The sequence below is a fragment of the Heteronotia binoei genome, chromosome 1 (assembly GCF_032191835.1).
Source record: "Heteronotia binoei isolate CCM8104 ecotype False Entrance Well chromosome 1, APGP_CSIRO_Hbin_v1, whole genome shotgun sequence".
NCBI lineage: Eukaryota > Metazoa > Chordata > Lepidosauria > Squamata > Gekkonidae > Heteronotia > Heteronotia binoei.
The window spans coordinates 268,621,334-268,645,404 of record NC_083223.1 but is presented as its reverse complement, the minus strand read 5'-3'; the positions used below and the strand labels follow the sequence as shown (position 1 = coordinate 268,645,404).

At 49.2% G+C, this 24,071-nt stretch overlaps 1 protein-coding gene across 1 annotated transcript in view; it reads right to left on the bottom strand.

Moving 5' to 3' along the window:
- Window positions 1–1,082: 1,082 nt before the first annotated feature.
- The window catches only part of CRTC2 (CREB regulated transcription coactivator 2), an 81,458-nt gene continuing 58,469 nt past the window's right edge, over window positions 1,083–24,071 (bottom strand). Inside the window, 6 exon segments of the mRNA XM_060255790.1 lie at window positions 1,083–1,327; window positions 11,511–11,687; window positions 11,690–11,723; window positions 15,193–15,456; window positions 18,444–18,892; window positions 21,635–21,670. Coding sequence (XP_060111773.1) covers window positions 1,125–1,327; window positions 11,511–11,687; window positions 11,690–11,723; window positions 15,193–15,456; window positions 18,444–18,892; window positions 21,635–21,670 — 1,163 coding nt within the window. The 3' untranslated portion in view covers window positions 1,083–1,124.

The window sequence follows — 24,071 nt, the reverse complement described above, 5'->3', positions numbered from 1 at the left end:
GAGCAAATCTTTGATCTGAGTAGCATGAGCATGCAAAAGCAACAAAACAGTAATATATCAAATTGCGAGAATGTTTGTTAATGACTCTATTGCATTAAGCCTGGGTCAAAAGGAAGGCATTTATATCTCAGAAGATTTCCCATCCAACTAATTTACCTTTTAACATGTAACATACATGCAGTATAGTCTTAAAGGTGCAACCTGACTCCCATTTTGTTCTACTACTTCAGACCTACACGGCTGACTACCTGGATCTAACTGTGTAGGTGTACATACACACGCACGCACACACACAGGGGCAACGAAATGGCTGGAACCGGTCGGGACTCGGGACGGACACTGGCCTCAGATTCGCACACTCGCGTACACAAACGACACGCATCCCTTGGTGCAAGGAGACCAAAACGCTACTCTCCGACGCAGTCTATTCCCACCCCACCCCAAAAATGCACAATTTGGAGGATTTTAACTGCCAGAATTTCTCACTTGCTGAGGACCAAGAGAACCACAGTTTGCAATGCTCGCCCCCTCTCTGCTGCCCGGAAGCCTTTTCCCTTCCCCCGGAATTTGTTGCCAGAGGATGTAGTGACGGCTATGGGGGACAGATGGTTTTTAAAAGGAAGCGGACAGAGTCATTGAGGACAGGTCTATTGGCAGCTACTAGCCAGTGACGGAGGGGAACCTCCAAATTCAGAGGCACTAAACCTCTAAATCCTGGCGCCGGGGGGGGGGGGGGGCAACATCAGGGGAAGGTCTCGAGCTCTATGCCCTGTTATTGGCATCGGACTAGATGGAACACTGGTCTCATCCAGTAGGGCTCTCACGATCTTGCATCTCAGCTCCAGGACCGATTTCCCCCCTATCCCCTCAAGTACATTGCAATCCGGGCTCGCTCCCTGTAAAATCTGATTCCGGAGCATACTGTGAGCTAGAAGCCCCAGGTATTTCTAAGGAAGGGCACTGTGATCGGAGGAGGAGGGCTTAATCTCTGCTCTCCCTCCCCCCAAATGTCCTGCTCAACCGACACCCAGAATTTTGGGAGCGGGAACTGGCCTTTTGTTTCTCTGTGGCTCGCGAGGGTGTGACCTCGCTGGGTGTTCTGGGGGACGCCTCCGCCCCCCCCACTAAAGCCGGTCGGTACGGAAGGAGTCCTCGACGGCCGGGTCGGTCAGAAGGGTGTAGGGGTCATTGAGCATATTGAGTCCGTCCAACGTGAGCGGCTCAATCTTCAGGTCCTCGTCCAAGCCCAGGGAGGAGTCCACTTCGAAACCGGGCATGCTGGCCAAGACGTTGGCGATCTCCTTGGAGATCCCTGGCGGGGAATCCTCTGGAGTGGACAGAGAAAGAGATGGGGGAAGAAGAAGGACAGTCAGTCTTCCTTGCATCCTTTAGGCATGCCTAACCCTATCAAGTAAAACAACCGGATCTCGTAGCTATAGCAGTACGATATACAAAATCACTATAACACCTTTGTAATAAAGTCTGATATAATTCAATAAGTGTGCAGTAGTTCTCATTTCATCATTTTCATTACCCAGTATAGATAACCTGTATTATATGACATGTAAATATTTTAGAACAGGGGTGGCCAAACTTGCTTAATGTAAGAGCCGCAAAGAATAAACGACAGCGAAGGGAGGGAGAGAGAAGAAGGTGATCTTGGATTTGGTTGTAGGAAAAATGCCCAAAGAAAAAACCCCACTGACATAAATTCTCACGAGGAAAAAGCCCCCATGGAAACATCTCTCTCTCTCTCTCGGCTTGGCTTCGCGAACGAAGATTTAAGAAGGGTGCAGTAGTCCACGTCTGCTGCAGGCTCGCTGGTGGCTGACAAGACCAATGCGGGACAGGCAGGTCCGGCCACAGTGGCTGCAGGGAAAAGTCTGATTTAGGATTGGTGTTGTAGCAGTGCGATTCTTCCTCAATCTCCTTTTGTCCTCAAGACCAGCTATGCGTGCGTTCTCAAAGGAAGAGACAGCCTGGTGGATGGTGTGCCTCCATGCTTTGCGATCTGAGGCTAGGTCAGACCACTGGTGATGGTTGATGCGACAGGTGCCAAGGGATTTCTTCAAGGAGTCCTTGTACCTCTTCTTTGGTGCCCCTCTATTTCGATGGCCGGTGGAGAGTTCGCCATACAGGGCAATCTTGGGAAGGCGGTGGTTTTCCATCCTAGAAATATGCCCTGCCCAGCGCAGCTGCGTCTTCAACAGCAGTGCCTCAATGCTGGTAACCTCCGCCCGCTTGAGGACTTCAGTGTTGGTCACATGCCCACATGGAAATAAACCCACATGGAAAAATATGTAAAGCACCATAGGTTTTTATAATTGTGGATAACCATTAATAATACTTTGTTGCCGAAGTCCAATTCAAGAAATATCTGGAAACTTTGGAGGTGGAGCCAGAAGCAAGGCTGTGACAAGCACGACTGAACTCCAAAGGGAGTCCTGGCCATCACATCTAAAGGGACCACACTCCTTTTGAATGCCTTCCCTCCATAGGAAATAATGAAGGACAGGGGCACCTTCTTTTGGGGTTCAAAGAATTGGACCCCCTGGTCCAATCCTTTTGAAACTTGGGAGGATATTTTGGGGAGAGGTACTGGATACTATGCTGCAAATTTGGTGCATCTACCTCAAAAAACAGCCCCCCCCCCCGAGCCGAGATACCCATGGATCAATTCTACATTATACCATTTTTCAATTCATTCCAACTATGTTTATTTATTTCTTCCTTCCAGATACTTGCCAGAGTCCGTCCTGCTTAGCTTCTGAGATCTATGAGGCCTTCACTACCTCTGCTATTTAAGAAAGAGAAGCAGGAGAAGGAGGCAGGGGGGAAGCTGAAGGGGAAGGTATAATTAACACAAGAAGAACCCTGCTGGATCACACCAGTCTCTATAATTGGGGACCAGAGATATAAAAGTATTAGCCTGATGAGACCCAGGCCATTTACTATCCAGATCCTGAAGAAAGCAAGACTTTTTACTTAGGTAAGTTCACCATGCTGAGGGGGGAAAAATAGATATTGGGAAGAATTTATTTAGAAGTAGCACGGGTTTGATTTAGTAAAGCACGGTTTTTCACATTCTGTTTCTCGCTCATAGTTTTTTTGGGGGGGGGGAAATATAAAAAACAGTATTGTCTGCAGAAAGGTCTTCAAAGCAGCCAGGTATCTTTTTTTGTACTTCTTTAGAACGCATTTTGAGAAATGTGGTTTACTTCAGTGGTTCCCAACCTTTTTTGGCACCAGGGACTGGTTTCCTGGAAGACAATTTTTCCCAGGGACTTGGGGGGCAGCACTGGGGTTCTCGCCACCCCAGGCTGCCTCCCCATCCCTGCCCCCCACATTGGTGGTCCGTAGATGAGGTGTGAGCTGATCAGCAGGGGTCTTTAAATGAGGGGGACGGGAAGGCCACTGCCACGCTGCCCCTTTTGCTTCCCCTGCACGTGAGGCTGCCCTGCCTCTTCCATCTGCCCAGGTCCTAGTGGGGCTACTCCGGCTTGCTCTGAGGCTGCCTCTCCTGCGCTGCCTCTTTTGTCTGGGTCCGTGGACTGGCGGTTGAGGACCTCTGGTTTACTTATATCTTTGCTGCTCTGGGGTCTTGTGACCAAAAGTTCTTCTTTGTGAGCTCCTGTCATTAAAAGTTTTGAGCTACTGCATAAATTACCGCATTTTTCGCACCATAAGACGCACTCCCCCCCCCCCAAAAAAAGTGGGGGGGAAAGTGTGTGCGTCTTATGGAACGAAGGTATGTACCTTCCTCGGGGGGGGGGGGCGATCCGCTGCCTCCGCCTCTGATCCTGGCGCTTCGCCCGCGCCTGCCTGGCTCCAGCTCTGACACTTACAGCAAGCGCCAGGATCGCTCCCTCCGCCCTCCGATCCCAGCGCTTGCTTTAAGCATCAGAGCTGAAGCCAGGCAGACAGGCACGGAGAAAGCACGCCGCCCCCTCCACAGCTGGCGCTCGCGAAGCACTGGGTTTGCGGAGGGGGCGGGTGCTTCCTCCGTGCCTGTCTGCCTGGCTTCAGCTGATGCTTAAAGCAAGCGCTGGGATTGAAGGGCGGAGGGAGCGATCCTGGCGCTTGCTGTAAGCATCAGCTGAAGGCAGGCAGACAGGCACGGAGGAAGCACCCGCCCCCTCCGCGAACCCAGCGCTTCGCGAGCGCCGGCTGTGGAGGGGGCGGCGTGCTTCCCCCGCGCCTGCGTGCCTGGCTGGGAGACAAGTGGCGAGATCGCTCCCTGCGAAGTGCTGGGTTTGCAGTGCGGGCGGAGGGAGCAATCTCGCCGCTTGTCTCCAAGCCAGGCACCCGCGTCTAATGGTCTGAAAAATACGGGTAGTTTGCTCTGGGGCCATTTTTCCTAAGCTAAGACAAAAATGTGTGAGCTGGAAGCTAAAAAACTGTGAGCTAGCTCAAACTAACTTCGCTTAGAGGGAACGCTGGTGATCGTTTGTCTGTGGTTTAGTCCCCCCCCCCCCGCCAATGCGCAGGCAGGTCGCTAAGAGGTGAAAAAGAGGAAATATGAGGCACTACATGCCATGGTTGCCACTTCTGTGCAGCGTTATGAGCAGGTGGGAAATAAACTTAGGTACTTAAAGAGATCGGCTAATTTTCAATGAAGAATTATACGAGTTGTTAGTGTTAAATAATTGTTGCTTTTACTATTAGGTTTAGATAGCCTTTTGTCACGGTCACTGGGTACACCACAATGTATTAACATTTTAAAAGTTTGACAAACTGTAAATTAATAAAGTTACTTAATTTTATTTAAATATATTTCTATGGAGAGCTTTAATTTCTGTCATTATTGTTTTTCCTTCTTAATAAAGTGCATTGGTAACAAAACGGTCACTTTTTGTTGCATGTGAATATGACATATTTTAATCCAAAAACAGCAACAAAATATTACTAATGGTTATCCACAATTATACGTTTGTGCTTTATATATTTTTCCACGTGGGCTACTTTTACTATGGGCTTCTTTCCATGTGAGTTTATTTCCATGTGGGCATGTTTCCATGGGGGCTTTTTTCCTGTGAGCATTTATGTCAGCGGAGTGTTTTCTTTGGGCATTTTCCCTTTGGGTTTTTTTCCAGTTACCATTGGATTTATATCCTGCCCTCCGCTCTGAATCTCAGAGCAGCTCACAATCTCCTTTATCTTCCTCCCCCACAACAGACACCCTGTGAGGTGGGTGGGGCTGAGAGGGCTCTCACAGCAGCTGCCCTTTCAAGGACAACCTCTGCCAGAGCTATGGCTGACCCAAGGCCATGCCAGCAGGTGGAAGCGGAGGAGTGGGGAATCAAACCCGGTTCTCCCAGATAAGAGTCCACTTACAATCTCCTTTATCTTCCTCCCCCACAACAGACACCCTGTGAGGTGGGTGGGGCTGAGAGGGCTCTCACAGCAGCTGCCCTTTCAAGGACAACCTCTGCCAGAGCTATGGCTGACCCAAGGCCATGCCAGCAGGTGGAAGCAGAGGAGTGGGGAATCAAACCCGGTTCTCCCAGATAAGAGTCCGCACACTTAACCACTACACCAAACTGGCTCTTTGGGGAGGGAGGGAGGAAGGAAGGAAAATAGATGGAGGAGGAGCGGAAAGAAAGCAACTTTAACTTTAAAGGCCTTCTCTAAGCCACTGGCTGACTTGGCTTGGAGAAGTGATTTAAAGAGACAAATGCCTTCTCCAAGCTGGCTTACGGGGCGGTGGGGGCTTTGAGAGCCAAATGTGCGTGAAAGAACCACATGTGGCTCCTGAGACGCAGTTTGGCCACTCAGACTTGCAACATCAGTATACGTGAAATACCTTAGAAAACCACACTAATAAAGATCAAGCACTGTCACACCAAGTCTGTAAGCCCCAACACACCATGACTCGATCATTCAAGACAGGCGGCTGCTTCCCCGTCCTGTTTCAATGAAAACAGGGGTTGGTCAGGTCTTGTTGCAAGTCACATTGTATATTCAAAGTCAAATTGGTCCAAACCTACTGACCGAAACTGCCAATCAGAAACTAGAGAAATAACCTTCAAAGTTTTTCATTTGGAAAAGTGAATATTTACATACAGTGTGATAAATTTTTTTTATCCGTCTAATTCATTTTAAATGATTAAATAAAGACTACTATACCATTATAAAAAGACTACTATTATATAAAGACTACTATTATATAGTATATAATAAATAGTATATACTATTATATAAAGACTACTACTATTATTATTTTACTGTATTTTAACTGTATTTTTTATGAATTGTATAACTGATCGTGGTATACCATGTCCTGTTAGCCGCCCTGAGCCTGCTCCAGCGGGGAGGGCGGGATATAAATAAAAATTATTATTATTATTATTATATAAAGACTACTCTTCCATTATACTGGATTTCATTACAAAGGTGTAGTAGTAATTTTGTATATCATAAACTGTTACAGCTACAAGACTCGGTTGTTTTGCTGCGGTATACCTTCACACTGCCGTTTGTCCTTTTGTTGTTGTTCTCCAATCAAGTCGCAATGAGTTCCACAGTAATTCCAACCGTGGGACTCTGCCAGTGGCAGAGCGGTGGCCACAGGCATAGATGGCTTTGAAGTGGAGCAAGGAAAAACAAAAGAAGCTTAACCCAAAAACTGGAGTAAGAAACCTGAAAGGTTAATATGCGATTAAAGGGCCAAACATTAAAAACAAAGTGTAAAGTAAATCATAAACCAACATACATGTATTTATTGCAGAAAGCTAAAACCATTTAAGGGCCCATCATAAGCCTCTATCCTATGTACAATCATAAAACCACAATGGGAACCCACTCAACTTGACCTGACGTGTTTCGACCTAGACTTAACCCTTGGCACATAGGCTCTGACCTTACACCTATCTTGATCAATTCTGGACCATGCAGCATACAATAAGACGCTGGATGCAATATGAATGCCCTTGATTAAGACACAAGTCTGTAGAATAAGAGGCCTCAAGAATATCTCTAAGCCTTTGCCGCTTCATTAAATTTCCTTGTGGTCCAGCATGGTTCTATTGTTTTATTCTATTCTGCATTGTGAGCCAATATGTGTGCTTACCTTTCTGGCCTCTGAAGAAGACCAGTCAAGGTCGAAACGCGTCAGGTCAAGTCGAGTGGGTTCCCATTGTGGTTTTATGATTTGTACAGAGGATAGAGGCTTGCGATGGGCCCTTAAATGGTTTTAGCTTTCTACAATAAATACATGCATGTTGATAGATCCAAGTAGTCAGCCATGTTGGTCTGAAGTAGTAGAACAAAATAGGAGTCAAGTCGAACCTTTAAGACCAACTTAGTTTTATTCACAGTTTTATTCATCTAGGGGTGGGGGCAGAGGCGGCTGCTTGCCCTGGGCGCCAATGGAGGGGGGGCCCCCGCCAAATTGGGTATGGAGTCCATTGTATTCTATGGGATCATAAGACAGAGTGGCCCATAAGGGGGTGCCATTTTTTAATTTTGCCCCCCCCCTCTCAAAAAAACATGTAGATCCGGTCCTGTTTATTCCGAACGTAAGCTTTCGTGCGCTCTCTAAGCACACTTCATCAGCACGAAGCTTCTTCCTACCATATGTGGTGGACTTGTGAAAGGGCTAAAATGTTTTGGCAAATGATTCAGCAAGAGGTTTCTAAGATTCTGGGATATGAATTCAACAAAGTGGCGGAGACTTTTCTGCTGGGATTACAAATGGAAAAATTTCCAAAAGAAGACAGAACTTTAATATGGTACTTGCTCTCAGCTGCTAGGACATTGTATGCGCAGCTGTGGAAGCAAGAAAAAATACCAGAGAAATGGGATTGGATTACAAAAGTTATGTCATGGAGTGAAATGGACAAATTAACAAGAAAATTAAGAGACTATGATATGGAACTTTTTAAGTTGGAGTGGAAGAAATTCAGAAGATACGTAGAAAAAGAGTGGAACATAAAAGGACATTGGACAATCTTTGATAATGATTAAGGTTTTTAAAATAAGAATATAACTTTTGGGGTTTTTTTAACAGTTAAGGGTACCTTTAATAGTTGTTTCCTTTAAGTAAATAACACTGGCGGGGGTCAAGTAACGGGGGAGGGGTGGGGGAAAAGTAAGATATGGGGTAGAAAGTTTTTTCTTTTACTTTAAGTTTTTATAAGTTGTAGATATAGTTTTGCTACCATATGTTACTAATAAAAATTGTTTATTCATGAGGAATCCTGTGCCAGTTGGTTTATGATTTATTTTACACTCTGTTTTAATGTTTGGCCCTTTAATTGCATATTAACCTTTGAAGGGGAGCAGACAGATTCACAGAGGGGGCCCATTGTGGTGAACATAAGAGAAGCCATGTTGGATCAGGCCAATGGCCCATCCAGTCCAACACTCTGTGTCACACCGTGGCCAAAAAAATTATATATATATACACACTGTGGCTAATAGCCACTGATGGACCTCTGCTCCATATTTTTATCTAACCCCCTCTTAAAGCTGGCTATGCTTGCAGCCACCACCACCTCCTGTGGCAGTGAATTCCACATGTTAATCACCCTTTGGGTGAAGAAGGACTTCCTTTTATCCGTTCTAACCCAACTGCTCAGCAATTTCATCGAATGCCCACGAGTTCTTGTATTGTGAGAAAGGGAGAAAAGTACTTCTTTCTCTACCTTCTCCATCCCATGCATAATCTTGTAAACCTCTATCATGTCACCCCGCAGTCGACGTTTCTCCAAGCTAAAGAGCCCCAAGCGTTTTAACCTTTCTTCATAGAGAAAGTGTTCCAAACCTTTAATCATTCTAGTTGCCCTTTTCTGGACTTTTTCCCAATGCTATAATATTCTTTTTGAGGTGCGGTGACCAGAATTGCACACAGTACTCCAAATGAGACCGCACCGTCGATTTATACAGGGGCGTTATGATACTGGCTGATTTGTTTTCAATTCCCTTCCTAATAATTCCCAGCATGGCGTTGGCCTCTCCCAAGGGACTCTCCCAAATCCAGCTGTGGCAAATGGCTGAATACCAGCATCAGGGGCAGGCTTTGGCCTCTGCATCCTTTTAATTGGTCCAGTGGGAATCCTCTGAAGCCACTGCTTCCCCTATTAACAAGGTGCTCAAGTTTCTGCTGAAAGCTTCCAGCCTCTACGCTGTTGTTTGGTTCGCTGCCAATGGTGTGGATTGATTTTACATGACGTTTTGTGCTTACAGTATTGTTTCATTCGATGTGGTTTGCTTAAAGCTGTTTTAATGCTGTGAGCCGCCCTGAGTCTGCTTGTGGGATAGGGCGGGGTATAAATTGAAAAATTAAATTAAATTAAATCCAGTGAAACCGATGGGCAGTAGGCTCAGGATGGACAAAAGGAAACAGTACAGAGGGATTACATCCCCTGGCTGCTAGGGGATGTAAGGATGGCCACAGGAATAAAGAGCTTTAAAAGGGGATTAGATAGGTTCATGGGCAATAGGTCTCTCGCGGCTACTAGTCATGGTGATTGAGGGGAGCCTCCAGATTCACAGGCACCTCTGAATCCCAGAGCTGGGAGGCAACATCAAGGGAAGTCCTCAGCCTCTCTGCTCTGTTGTTGGCCCTCCAGAGGAACTAGTTGAGGCCACTGTGTGAGGCAGGAGGCTGGACTAGATGGACCCTCACTGGTCTGATCCAGCAGGGCTCTTCTGATGTTCTTCTGAGGGGAAGGCTTCAGCCCCTCTGCCCTGTTGTTGGCCCTCCAGAGGAACTGGTTGAGGCCACTGTGTGAGGCAGAAGGCTGGACTAGATGGACCTTCACTGGTCTGATCCAGCAGGGCTCTTCTGATGTTCTTATGAAAAGAAGGCCTCAGCCTCTCTGCCCTGTTGTTGGCCCTCCAGAGGAACTGGTTGAGGCAACTGTGTGAGGCAGGAGGCTGGACTAAATAGACCCTCACTGGTCTGATCCAGCAGGGCTCTTCTGATGTTCTTATGAGGGGAAGGCCTCGGCCTCTCTGCCCTGTTGTTGGCCCTCCAGAGGAACTGGTTGATGCCACTGTGTGAGGCAGGAGGCTGGACTAGATGGACCCTCACTGGTCTGATCCAGCAGGGCTCTTCTGATGTTCTTCTGAGGGGAAGGCTTCAGCCCCTCTGCCCTGTTGTTGGCCCTCCAGAGGAACTGGTTGAGGCCACTGTGTGAGACAGGAGGCTGGACTAAATAGACCCTCACTAGGCTGATCCAGCAGGGCTCTTCTGATGTTCTTCTGAGGGGAAGGCCTCGACCTCTCTGCCCTGTTGTTGGCCCTCCAGAGGAACTGGCTGGCTACTATGTGAGACAGGAGGCAAGTCTAGATGACCCTCAGTGGTCTGATCCAACAGGGCTCTTTCATGGGTGTCAAACACCCGGCCCGTAGGCCAGATGCGGCCTGTCCAAGGCTTTGATCAGGCCCGCGGAGCTCTTCCTCCCCCCCCTCTTGTCCTTACCCTTTGAAGCTCCCAGGCTCCTACAGCTCCCAGGCTCTTTGAAGCTTGCAGGCTGAGACTCTTTTGGTTTCAGCCTAGGAGCTTCAAAGGTTCTTTGAAGTAGCTTTTGAAGCTTGCAGGCTGAGTCCCAAGTTCTTCCTGCCTTTCTTTGCTGGCAGCTGCAAGGAAAATGCGGCGTGGATTTCAAGATCCATTCCACATTTTCCTTGCAGCTTTGTCTGAACTATGCAATGGTTTCAAATGGAGTGGAGATGGTTACATTTTCAGCTTTCCTATAGCTAGCTGGAACTCACGCTTCCCGGAGTTGTGTCCTTGCAAACAAGGGTTGATGATTTCAGCCAGCTTATCTCTCCTGAATGGACCTAACCTATTGAGTACTCTTTAACGTGGGAACCCCCAGCCAAAGGGGGATATTATACTGGAAAGGCTTTGCCAATCTGAGTAGACTGGTGGGGAGAAGTTTACATTGCCATTTCATTATTTCCACAGAGTCAGAGCCTTGTGCTTTTTTCTGGATGTTTTATTTTAAAAATTGCATTGCCAAATTCCACTAGTCCCCCATCTTTCCAGCTTAAACCACTGGAAGAGTTTTAAGCATGTTTGTATTTTAAAATTAAAATATATATATATATAACTTTAATTGGATTTGTCTGTGCAAATAAAGTATTTAAGAATTTTCATAAACACGTGTGTGTGTGTGTAATATCTGTCCATGTCTTGAGGCTCTCAAACATCCGATGTGCATTCTGTGTGGCTCTTACGTTAAGCAAGTTTAGCCACCCCTGATATAGGAGATTGTAAGCTGCTCTGAGTCTCTGATTCAGAGAGAAGGGCGGGGTATAAATCTGCAGTCTTCTTCTTGTTCTCCATATTAGGCCGCATACCCCTGATGCAGCCAATCCTCCTGGAGCTTACAACAGGCCCTGTACGAAGAGCCCTGTAAGCTCTTGGAGGATTAGCTATGTCAGGGGTGTGTGGCCTAATATGCAAAGGAGTCCCTGCTACAAAGGAAAGGCCTGATCGACTCTGTCAGCGCCTCCGGCAAAAGCCCAGTCCTCCCCTCCATCAACCCCCTCCCAAATACCTGTGAAGATGATGTTGGGAATGGGGCCGTGGCGGCTGCAGTGGCTCAGGTTCTGGCGGTTGAGCGGATGAGGGCTGTGCGTGCTGCTGCCGCCTCCCGACAGGCCCATGTTGTCCCCCATGGGGTAGTTTAAGGCACCCAGGTCTTCTGGGAAGGCGCTGTTGTTGAATCCAAAGCCCCCGGTGTGTTCTCGACCATGCTGTACTGATCAAACTGGGGGGGGGGGGCAGGGAGAGAAAGAAGGAAAGATTGAGTGTGTGGGGAGCCACATGTGGCTCTTTCACACATATTATGTCGTTCTTGGAGCCCCCGATGCCCCTTCAGCCTGCTTGGAGAAGGCATTTCTCTCTTTAAATCACTTCTCCAAGCCAAGCCAGCTGGCAGCTTGGAAAATGCATTGAGAGTTAAAGTTGCTTTCTTTCCACCTCTCTCTCTCTCTTCCTTCCTTCTCTCCCTCCATCTTGTGGCTCTCAAACATCTGATGTTCATGTCATGTGGTTCTCAAACATCTTGTCATGAGCCCTGACGAGGAGGAGCTGGAAGGGTTAACAGACCTGGAAGAGTTGCCAGCCAGTTCCTCAGCTGAACATCTGGCCCATCAATCATTCTCCAGGCACCAGTGTCAGCTGTTGACGATCAATCTCCTCCAAGCTCTCCTCCTCCCATCTCAAGAGTTCAAAGCAGGCTCCAGAAAGAACTTTCAGAGCGAAGACGTGAGGCATGCCGATGCTTCCAATCTCTCAGCCCTGAGTTCTAGCAGAGTCACTGCCACACAGGGAGCAGGCTGATTGAGGCTCCCATATAGCTCCCGCCCAGGACCTGGTAACCTTGTGGAAGCAACAAGTCTATTCTCTGGCTTGCATCCATGTTCCTTCCTGATCCTGACCTGCTTGATTTCCTTGGCACCCTGACCTTTTGGCTTTTGGACACTGACTTCTGATTCCGGTTTGTGATTCTGCATTGGTGACTTGGCTCCTGCTTGACTCCGTGGACTTTGACCTTGGACTGGCTTTAGACTCCTACCTGCCTGCGCCCTGAGAACGTGGCACATCTGGCGTTTATTCTGTGTGGCTCTTACGTTACGCAAGTTTGGACACCCCTGTTCTATCCTGTATGATAACATTTCTTTCTCCTGCTCCCCCTTCTCTATACTGTTTGTGCCCCAAAGTCTTTCGGCATGAAGACGCTGGAACAGTAAGGAAAATCTGGCCAGTGGGAGGATCTCTGGATTAAGGCAGATTCCCCTAAGATGCTTTTTGATAGGAAGGGACTGGACAAGCTGAAGGATCCAGACGGATGGGAATCTCAGCTCCTTTGCCCTGGCCCTCCAAAGCTTCTCTTGCCTGGGGTTGTAAATGATGACCCAAGCGTACAGGATTGTAACCAAGGACAGTCAGTTTGGTGTAGTGGTTAAATGTGTGGACTCTTATCTGGGAGAACTCTTATCTGATTCCCCACTCCTCCACTTACAGCTGCCGGAATGGCCTTGGGTCAGCCAAAGCTCTCACAGGGATGGGTGGGGCTGAGAGAAGAAGAAGATGTTGGATTTATATCCCGCCCTCCACTCCAAAGAGTCTCAGAGCGGCTCACCATCTCCTTTATTTCCCTCCTCCACAACAGACACCCTGTGAGGTAGATGAAGATATTGGATTTATAGCCCGCCCTCCACTCCAAAGAGTCTCAGAGCGGCTCACAATCTCCTTTACCTTCCTTCCCCGCAACAGACACCCTGTGAGGTGGGTGGGGCTGGAGAGGGCTCTCACAGCAGCTGCCCTTTCAAGGACAACCTCTGCCAGAGCAATGGCTGACCCAAGGCCATGCTAGCAGGTGCAAGTGGAGGAGTGGGGAATCAAACCCGGTTCTCCCACATAAGAGTCCACACACTTAACCACTACACCAAACTGGTTCTCCTTTCACAGAGAGCTTTCACAGAGGTGGGTGGGGCTGAGAGGGCTCTCCCAGCAGCTGCCCTTTCAAGAACAAGCTCTCCGAGAGCGACGGCTGACCCAAGGCCATTCCAGCAGCTGCAAGTGAAGGAGTGGGGGAATCGAACCTGGTTCTCCCAGATTAAGAGTCCGTACACTTAACCGCTACGCCAAACATAAAGCTGCCTTATACTGAATCAGACCGCTGGTGCATCAAGGTCAGAATTGTCCACTTGGGCTAGCGATAGCGCTCCAGGAAGAGGTCTTTCCCGTTGCCTGCCGCCCAAACCTTTCGACTCGAAATGCTGCAAACTGAGTGAGCCTCCAGGCGCAACACAGGCCTGGGATGTGTCTGCCTTCGGGACTGCCTCTCCTCGTATCTGTCCCAGAGAGCACTACATTCAGAGTCTCAAAATCTCCTTCAGATCTCCGGACTGAAAGAAGTTTGACTGTCCACCGCTAGAGCCAGAGCGTTTTCAACAACAGCCCCCGCTCTGTGGAATGCCCTCCCTGAAAACATCAGGGCCCTGCGGGACCTGGCACAGTTCTGCCGGGCTTGTAAGACCGAAGTATTTAAGCTTGCCTTCCACAGTTAAGTGCGTGGACTCTTATCTGGGAGAACCAGGCTTGATTCCCCCCTCCTCCACTTGCACCTGCTGGAATGGCCTTGGGTTAGCCATAGATCTGGCAGGAGTTGTCCTTGAAAGAGCAGCTGCTGTGAGAGTCCTCTCAGCCCCACCCACCTCACAGGGTGTCTGTTGTGGGGGAGGAAGGTAAAGGAGATTGTGAGCCGCTCTGAGACTCTTCGGAGTGGAGGGCGGGATATAAATCCAATATCTTCATCTACCTCACAGGGTGTCTGTTGTGGGGGAGGAAGGTAAAGGAGATTGTGAGCCGCTCTGAGACTCTTCAGAGTGGAGGGCAGGATATAAATCCAATATCTTCATTTACCTCACAGGATGTCTGTTGTGGGGGAGGAAGGGAAAGGAGATTGTGAGCCGCTCTGAGACTCTTCGGAGTGGAGGGTGGGATATAAATCCAATATCTTCATCTACCTCACAGGGTGTCTGTTGTGGGGGAGGAAGGGAAAGGAGATTGTGAGCCGCTCTGAGACTCTGAGTGGAGGGCGGGATATAAATCCAATGTCGTCTTCTTCTTCTTCTTAAGGGGAGGTAGGAAATGCCCTACAGCAGCGACAAGCCCACTGGACAAATATTCAGAAACATCAACGTGCATCTTGGATTTTATGGTTAAAATGTGTGGAATTGATTTTATTATATGTTGTTTTTAATATTCGATGTGGTTTTTAACATGTTAGCTGCCCTGAGCCCGTGAGGGGAGGATGGGATATAAATTTGATTAAGAGGAGGAAGAATTGCAGATTTATACCCCGCCCTTCTCTCTGAATCAAGAGTCTCAGAGCGGCTCACAATCTCCTTTCCCTTCCTCCCCGACAACAGACACCCTGTGAGGTGGGTGGGGCTGGAGAGGGCTCTCACAGCAGCTGCCCTTTCAAGGACAACCTCTGCCAGAGCTATGGCTGACCCAAGGCCATGCTAGCAGGTGCAAGTGGAGGAGTGGGGAATCAAACCTGGTTCTCCCAGATAAGAGAGCTATGGCTGACCCAAGGCCATGCCAGCAGCTGCAAGTGGAGGAGTGGGGAATCGAACCTGGTTCTCCCAGAGAAGAGTCTGCACACTTAACCACTACGCCAAACTGGCTCTCTTAAATAAATAAAAACAGACAGAGAGACTTACACTGCCCAGGCCGAAGTCAGCCAGCGGCTGGTTGAGCTGGTGCTGAAGTGCAGAGTTTGGCTGGTAGGGCGAGGGGTACGGGCACTGCGACGGCACGTGCGGAGGAGGGGGCAGCTGCCGCCCGGGTTGGGAGGCCCCCGCGCCTTGAGCCTGCTGGTGATGGTGGGGCTTCGGGCTCTGCTGGAGGAGCAAGCCGGGTTGGCTGTATGGGTACGGAGGGAGCCTCTGGTCGGCGGGCAGCTTGCTGGTGTCCAGCGGCACCCCCTGGGAGAGAAAGCACGGCAGGGGGCACCGGTTAGAAAGGCTGCAGCACGGGGCACGAAGGAGACCTTCTCGCACCCTCCCTCCCTTCCTACTTTGGTTGGCGCCAAGAAAGGAGGCCTTGTGCCAAGGAGACTCCCAGCAAGAGAGCCCCATCTAGTGGACACTGCCGGGAGGGAAAAAATATTTCATCCTTGACTGCTTCATTGCCCCGAAGACTGGGGGGGGAATGGAGACTGCCTGAGATCCATGTCTACCCCCAACGTTAATCAGGATTCGTTGGGGGTTTACCAAAACAGACCAGTGTCAAAAATGAAGGCATGTTGTTTTGCAGAGAAGTAGAGAAATCAGACCGGTGAGCCCAAACGATCCACAGGGAGAAGCGGAGAACTTTTTGGTCCCTCCCTTTTCCTACTCTGGATTTGTTAGCTTTGGGGCTTTTTTTTTGTAGCAGGGACTCCTTTGCGTATTAGGCCGCACCCTCCTGATGTAGCCAATCCTCCAACAGCTTACAAGACTCTTAGTGCAGGGCCTCCTGTAAGCTCCAGGAGGCTTGGCTACACCAGGGGGTGTGGCCTAATATGCAAAGGAGTTCCTGCTACAAAAAGCCCCGGTTAGCTTGATGCGCCGAGGCCTCTCTCAAGAGTCAGTGGATCGGCTACACCAGGGGGTGTGGCCTAATATGCAAAAGAATTCCTGCTACCAAAAAAAGCCCTGGTTAGCTTGATACACCGAGGCCTATCTCAACAGGGCCTTTGTCTGCTAGACCACCCGCCGTGAACAGAAATGAATTTCACGATTCCCATTTTATACGTTTAAGTGGCCAAGGTTGGTACTCGGGCCCAGTTCAGGTGCAACTGTGCCGGCCCTCCAAACCGTGGCTCTACGTTTGAGAACGTGCTACTGTTCCCCCGCTTTGGCCTTCCTGGTTCCACTCCGCATAAACCCAGAAGTGAATCTAGGCCACATGTGGCCACACTGCACCTCAAGAGCCACAGGTGGCTCTTCCACACATATCGTGTGGCTCTCGAAGCCCCCCCTGCCCCATCGGTTGGCTTGGAGAAGGCATTTTTTTTGTCTCTTTAAATCACTTCTCTAAGCCAAGCCAGCCAGCGGCTTGGAGAATGCATTTAAAGTTCAAGTGGCTTTCTTTCCACCTCCACCTCCCGCCCCCATCTATTTGCCTGCCCGCCTCCTTGCCTTGCGGTTCTCAAACATCTGACGTTCGTATCTTGAGGCTCTCAAAACAACTGGCATTTATTCTATGTGGCTCTTATGTCAAGTAAGTTCGGCCAGCCCTGATCGTAGGTCGTGGATTTGGAAGCTGACTACAGACTGGCAAATTCAGACCCTGGAGACAAGCCCTGGTCCGAAAACCAGAAAGCGGAGGAGAAAACTAGCAAGTGAGGTGGAGGACTGCGGCCAAGTCCACGATACGTCCCCAACCCAGGATTTGGAGGGTCAAGAGGACTCAGGCTGTGGTTAGGGAGCTCTTCCCGCTGTGAAGATCAACAAGAGTCTCTTGTTGTTGTTTTTTTCAGAATTCTGGGAACATCAGCAGACCCGGAAAAGTTTTGGGCAGCGGATGGCGTTTCCCTCCTCCTAGAGAAAGGAGCCCCAGATCGACTCGTTCTCCACTTGGCAGGCAGGGCTCTGCGTTTAATGAAATGGTGCCTCGTTCGCTCTGGCAGCAGCTTATCGGGCCTGACTAGGCAGAACGAGCTGCTGCTGGAACAGCAGGAATGCTTTTATTCCAAAGGACCGCATTAAGTTTGTGGGGTGATTTTGGACCAGGGTTGCCAAAGTCCTTCCTGGCAACCGATGGGGAGGGGGCCAGAGGGGGACTTACCGGGAACAGCGGGGAGGCCCATCTGACGTTCCTAATGACCCAGAACTGATTTATACCCAGAACCAGGGTATAATAGAGAACTGATCCAAGGGTATCTGGGTAGAGTTGCCAATCCCCAGGTGGGGGCAGGGGATCCCCCGGTTTGGAGGCCCTCCCCCCCCCGCTTCAGAGTCGTCAGAAAGGGGGGGAGGGGAGGGAAATGTCTGCTGGGAACTCTATTATTCCCTATGGAGATTTATTTCCATAGAAAATCATGGAGAATTGATCCGCGGGTATCTGGGGCTCTGGGGGGGCTGTTTTTTTGGGCTAGAGGCACCAAATTTTCAGTATAGCATCTAGTGCCTCTCCCCAAAATACCCCCCAAGTTTCAAAAAGATTGGACCAGGGGGTCCAATTCTATGAGCCCCAAAAGAAGGTGCCCCTATGCTTCATGATTTCCTAGGGAAGGAAGGAATTGAAAAGGTGTGCCGTCCCTTTAAATGTGAGGGCCAGAACTCCCTTTGAAGTTCAATTATGCTTGTCACAGCCTTGATCTTGGCTCCACCCCTAATGTCTCCTGGCTCCATCCCCAAAGTCTCCTGGCTCCACCCCCAAAGTCCCCAGATATTTCTTGAATTGGACTTGGCAACACTATATCTGGGGCTCTTGGGGGGTGGCCCTGTTTTTTTGAGATAGAGGCACCATATTTTCAGCATAGCATCCAGTGCCTCTCCCCAAAATACCCTTCAAGTTTCAAAAAGATTGGACCAGGAGATCCAATTCTATGAGCCCCCAAAGAAGGTGCCCTTATCCTTCATTATTTCCAATGGAGGGAAGGTGTTAAAAAGGTGTGCGGTCCCTTGAAATGTGATGGCCAGAACTCCCTTTGGAGCTCAAGGATGCTTGTCCCAACCTTGCTCCTGGCTCCACCCCCCAAAATCCCCTGATATTTCTTGAATTGGACTTGGCAACCCTACCTCTACTCCAAAGAAACAAGACAGGCGGGAGAAAGGGGGTGGGGCTTTCCCCCCTCGAAAGTGGAGATGAGATGGCAGCAAGACACAACAGAAAAGAAAGAAAGAAAGAAAGGAAACACCAAGAGAGAGCAGCAGAAGGGCGCGTGAGGGGGGCGCCCAGGCGCCCGTCTGCGGCTCATGCGTACCTGTGTGATGGAGGACAATGTGGGTGGCATAGTTGGCGAAAACTGTTTTGGGTGCTGCCTTCTCGAGTCTCCACCCATGGGGAGGGTGAGGGGGCTGAGCGGGACCCTGCGCCGGGGCGAGGCGTTTAGGGGGGCGTAAGAGGCGGGGGGGGAGGAAGCGGAGGGGGAGCCGCTGAAGCCGGGCTGCTGGACGGCGGGGTTGCTGGGGGCAGGGGGCCCCGTCTGGCTGTTCAGGGCGGCGGGGAGGGAGGGGTTGCTGAGGGAGGAGGAGAGCGAGGGGGTGCTGAGGGAGGAGGGGAGGGACTGGTTGCTCATGGAGGAGGGGATGGAAGAGCTGCTGGGGGAGGAGCGCAGCGAGGGGTTACTGAGGGAGCCCTGCAGGCAGGGGTTGCCGAGCGCGGACTGGATGCAGGGGTTACTGAGGGAGCTCTGCATAGGTGAGCACAGCCCTGTGGGGACAAAAAGAAAACCAAAGGTGAAAAACACACGCACACACACGCATGCCGCAATTACCCACGAGCCACACAACGCTCCTGCCTCACCGTTGCCTTCCCCGGCCTGGAGGGGGAGGGATGCGGCGGAGGGGCTCGAGCGCACGCTGATGGAGGTGGGAACGTAAAACATGGAATGGAACGTCCGCTAGACTGCGGGGCTGTGGCATGGGGGGGGAGTGGCCTCTCCTGGCTCCGCCCACCCATGTCTCCTCTCCCTGGCTCCGCCCCCAACACCCTGCCCCAACGAGGAGGTTGTGGAAGTCCTAGGATCATAGAGTTGGAAGGGTCATCTAGTCCAACCCCCTGCACAATGCAGGAAACTCACAAACACCTCCCCCTAAAAAATGAGACACAGCTGTGGGTTTTGTTGTTGTAACTGCAGTAGAGGGAAAGAGTCCTCCCCAAAAAAGATCAAGAAACCATGAGAAAAAGGGGCGAAGGCTTGCATTACCTGGGGAAGAAAGGGTCTTTTCGGACACATGCCTTATATGACCAACCAAGGAATCCACAGTTGCAAAGAGCCAACGCAAGGAAGAAATTCCAACTATGTAGCATTATAATAAAATGATTTTTTAATCACCTTACAGTACAATGTCTCTGTGTGACGCTGCTCCCAGACCCGGAACGTCAGACCCTGAATTCCTCAGACCTGGAATTAACTGGAACTAATGTTACGAAGCACCAGTCATAAATAAAGTCGGCGGTAGTTCAAACATTTTGTAACATTAATGACCAGTGCAGGGGTGTCAAACATACAGAATCAGGGCTCCTATCAGGCCCATGAGCAACTGGCTATCGTCTGCTTCCTTCTCCCTCTCTCGTTTCCTTCTGCAGAACAGCTTACTTTGCATGACTTGCTCAATCGCACAGGAGCTGCAGAGCAAAATCTCTATTTTCTTCCACTGGATGGATCCTCCCTTGAGGAGGAAGGGAGGGGGATGGAGAGCTTGCTTTGCCAGGCTTTCTCAATCGCGCAGCAGAGCTACTGAGCTGAACTTCTCTTCCTTCCATCGGCTGAGGTTCCTCCCCCCCCCTCCAGTCCCTGGGGAAGGAAGGAAAGAGCCACAGCTTCCTTTGCCCAGTTTCCTGGAACTCATGGGAGAAATACAAAGAAAGTGCCTTTAAGACCAATAAGTGCTAACGTTTTAAGCATATTTTAAGGTGTTTTTTTTTTTTTTTTTAAATTGTGTTCGTCTGTATCCTTCACAAAGTTTATATCTCTGCTACCTAATCTTAACCCGGAAACTGCAGCTAGTGCAAAATGCAGCAGCCAGGCTGCTACTGGGATTGCCTCGGTGGGCACATGTGCAGTCTGGGCTGCGGGAGTTGCACTGCCTGCCAATTGTTTACCAGGTTCGTTACAAGGTGCTGGTCATCACCTGCCAGTTTGGTGTAGTGGTTAAGTGCACGGACTCTTATCTGGGAGAACCGGGTTTGATTCCCCGCTCCTCCACTTGCACCTGCTGGCATGGCCTTGGGTCAGCCATAGCTCTGGCAGAGGTTGTCCTTGAAAGGGCAGCTGCTGGGAGAGCCCTCTCCAGCCCCACCCACCTCACAGGGTGTCTGTTGTGGGGGAGGAAGGTAAAGGAGATTGTGAGCCGCTCTAAGACTCTTCGGAGTGGAGGGCGGGATATAAATCCAATATCTTCTTCTTCTTCTTCTTCTAAAGCCCTATATGGTCGAAGACCTGCCTACCTTAGGGACCGCCTCTCTCCATATGTTCCCCAGAGAGCACTGCGATCAAGCTCAAAAAATCTTCTTGAAATCCCTGGGCCAAAAGAAACCAAATTAAAAACTACCAGAGAACAGGCGTTCTCTACAAAGGCCCCCCAATGGTGGAATCAACTGCTGGAAGAGGTGCGGGCCCTGCGGGATCTTAACCAGTTCCGTAGGGCCTGCAAAACTGCCCTCTTCCAGCTAGCTTTTTAAGACAGAACTCCTGATAAGATCAGTAATACCGAGCCATCATACGCCATTCGATTATATTTTAATGTCATACTGTTTTATTGGTTTTATTGTTTACCTGTATCATGGTTTTACCATGTCTTGTTAGCTGCCCTGAGCCTGCCTAGGCGGGGAGGGCGGGGTATAAATAAAAGTTTATTATTATTATTATTAAATAGATACACACATGGCCTGGCCTGGCCCGGCCCAACCCAACCCAACAAGATCTCAGTTATGTCAGATCTGGTCCTCGTAACAAATAAGTTTGACACCCCCCGGACTATTGCTTCATAACATTAATTCCAGTTAATGTAATGACGTTCCGGGTCTGAGGAAGTTTGGAAACATTGACCAGATTTGGGAACACCGTCACACAGAAACATTGTGCCTTAATGCAAATAAAAAACATTTTATTATAGTGTTACGCAGCTGGAATTTCATCATTGTACTAGCCTTCAGAGATAAAGCAGATAGCAACTGGGATGAATGGATGTTTGCTAGAGACCTGTTCTGCCAATAGCAGTACTTTGGCAGAAGAGATACACAGGGATTATCTCATGTAAAATGCAAGGCGGGGCCTTCTTGGTGGTGGCGCCCTGACAGTGGAATGGTCTCCTGAAATATTCACTCTGCACCAGGCAAAGAATTATTCCCTTTATTTGGACCTTGGCGAGCAACATTGTTCTTGCCTCGCTTGGCTGTGTTTTGCTCTGCGAACCACAATTACAAATTTCGTCCCTTTTTTTTTTTTACCTTGTTTCGGACCAACGGTATGCCACCTCAGTTGCGCTGTGGGATAAAAACGATTTAAAGTCACAGCTATTTAGACACAACAACCTTGTTCATACAAAACTTTCTCAATTTCTTCTTCTAAAAACAGAGACCTTTTTCTGAAACAAAATAGTGTATCTGTTACGCTAGGATTGGGGTTATCATCGGATCCCTCCTCCAAGAGGAGGAAAAACCAGTTTTGAAGCAATCAACAGTTCAGAAGGATCACAGAATCATAGAGTTGGAAGGGACCTCCAGGGTCGTCTAGTCCAACCCCCTGCACAATGCAGGGAACTCACAAATACCTCCCCCTAAATTCACAGGATCTTCATTGCTGTCAGATGGTCATCTAGCCTCTGTTGAAAAACCTCCAAGGAAGGAGAGCTCACCACCTCCTGAGGAAGACTGTTCCACTGAGGAATCGCTCGAACAGTCAGGAAGTTCTTCCTAATGTTGAGCCGGAAACTCTTTTGATTTAATTTCAACCCGTTAGTTCTGGTCCTACCTTCCGGGGCCACAGAAAACAATTCTATACCATCCTCTATATGACAGCCCTTCAAGTACTTGAAGATGGTGATCATATCACCTCTCAGCCGCCTCCTCTCCAAGCTAAACATCCCCAGCTCTTTCAACCTTTCCTCATAGGACTTGGTCTCCAGACCCCTCACCATCTTCGTCGCCCTCCTCTGGACCCGTTCCAGCTTGTCTATATCCTTCTTAAATTGTGGATATGCCCATTGTTCCCGTGGCCCTTTCTTACATGCCCAAGGAAATGCTGATCTCCAGTGTTGGGATCAGGAAGCAATTTTTCTCCAGGCCCACCCTGGGGCTTGGTTTTTGTGCCACCTTCTGGGTATGGAGCAGGGGTCGTTAGGGTTATATGTATGTGGGGGAGGTATTTTTGAAGTGCCTGCATTGTGCAAGGGGTTGGACTAGATGACCCTGGAGGTCCCTTCCAATTCTATCATTCTGTGATTCAGAAGAAGCACACAAGTTTCCCTGCTAGGACTACACATCTTGCAAGGTGATACGATCACCATCTTCAAGTCCTTGAAGGGCTGTCCTATAGAGGATGGTGTGGAATTGTTTTCTGTGGCCCCGGAAGGTAGGACCAGAACCAATGGGTTGAAATTAAATCAGATTTCAGTCTGGAGACCAAGTCCTATGAGGAAAGGCTGAAGGAGCTGGGGATGTTTAGCCTGGAGAGGAGGCGACTGAGAGGTGATAGGATCACCATCTTCAAGTACTTGAAGAAGAAGATACTGGATTTATATCCCGCCCTCCACTCTGAAGAGTCTCAGAGCGGCTCATAATCTCCTTTACTTTCCTCCCCCACAACAGATACCCTGTGAGGTGGGTGGGGCTGGAAAGGGCTCTCACAACAGCTGATAGAGCTATGGCTGACCCAAGGCCATGCCAACAGATGCAAGTGGAGGAGTGGGGAATCAAACCCGGTTCTCCCAGATAAGAGTCCGCGCACTTAACCGCTACACCAAACTGCCTGTCCTATAGAGGATGGTGCGGAATTGTTTTCTGTGGCCCCGGAAGGCAGGACCAGAACCAACGAGTTCGTTTCAAGGTGTTGGTACTGACCTTTAAAGCCCTTTATGGTCGGGGGCCTGCCTATCTACAGGACCGCCTTTCTCTGCATGTTCCCAGAGAGCACTACGTTCAGGGACACAAAATCTACTGTCCATCTCGAACCAAAGGAGGCCAGGCTGTGTTTCACACGGGCTAGGGCCTTCTTGGTGGCAGCACCAGAAATGTGGAATGCCCCCCCCGGAAGCCGTAAGGGCCCTGCGGGATCTCTCTTTCATGATCCCGCCTTTATCGTAGTTGTATAAAACCATAAAATATTTTTAAAATGTTTTAAATGAAATTGTATTTTACTGGTTTTAAATTGTAATTATATATCTGAACTGATTTGTTAGCCGCCCTGGGTCCGCTTGCAGAGAGGGTGGGATAGAAATTGAAATAAATAAATAAAATAAATAAATATGAGTTCCAGAAATAAGACTATGGCTTGAAGAAATCTCCATGGTGAAATGAGCATATTATCTAGAACAGGGGTGGGGAACCTTTTTTCTGCCAAGGGCCATATGGATATTTATAACATCATTGGCGGGCCATAAAAAATTATCAACTTAAAAAACACTGCTCCGCCGAGGAAGAATGATTCAGGCCAGCAAAATTAACGCAAATAATTGTTTTTCTATTTGAAGTCATGTGGGGAGAGCCCAAACTGGCACGCGCGCGCACACACACACACCCAGCCCGCCGGCCTAGGCAAATGCATAGGTCCAGAGCTTTCTTGTAGAAAAAGCCCAGCAGGAACCGAGTAGCATATTAGGCCACACCATCTGGGATAAGCAAGTGCAAACTGAACTGTGACAGTAACTTTTCCAGGCCCTGCAGCAAT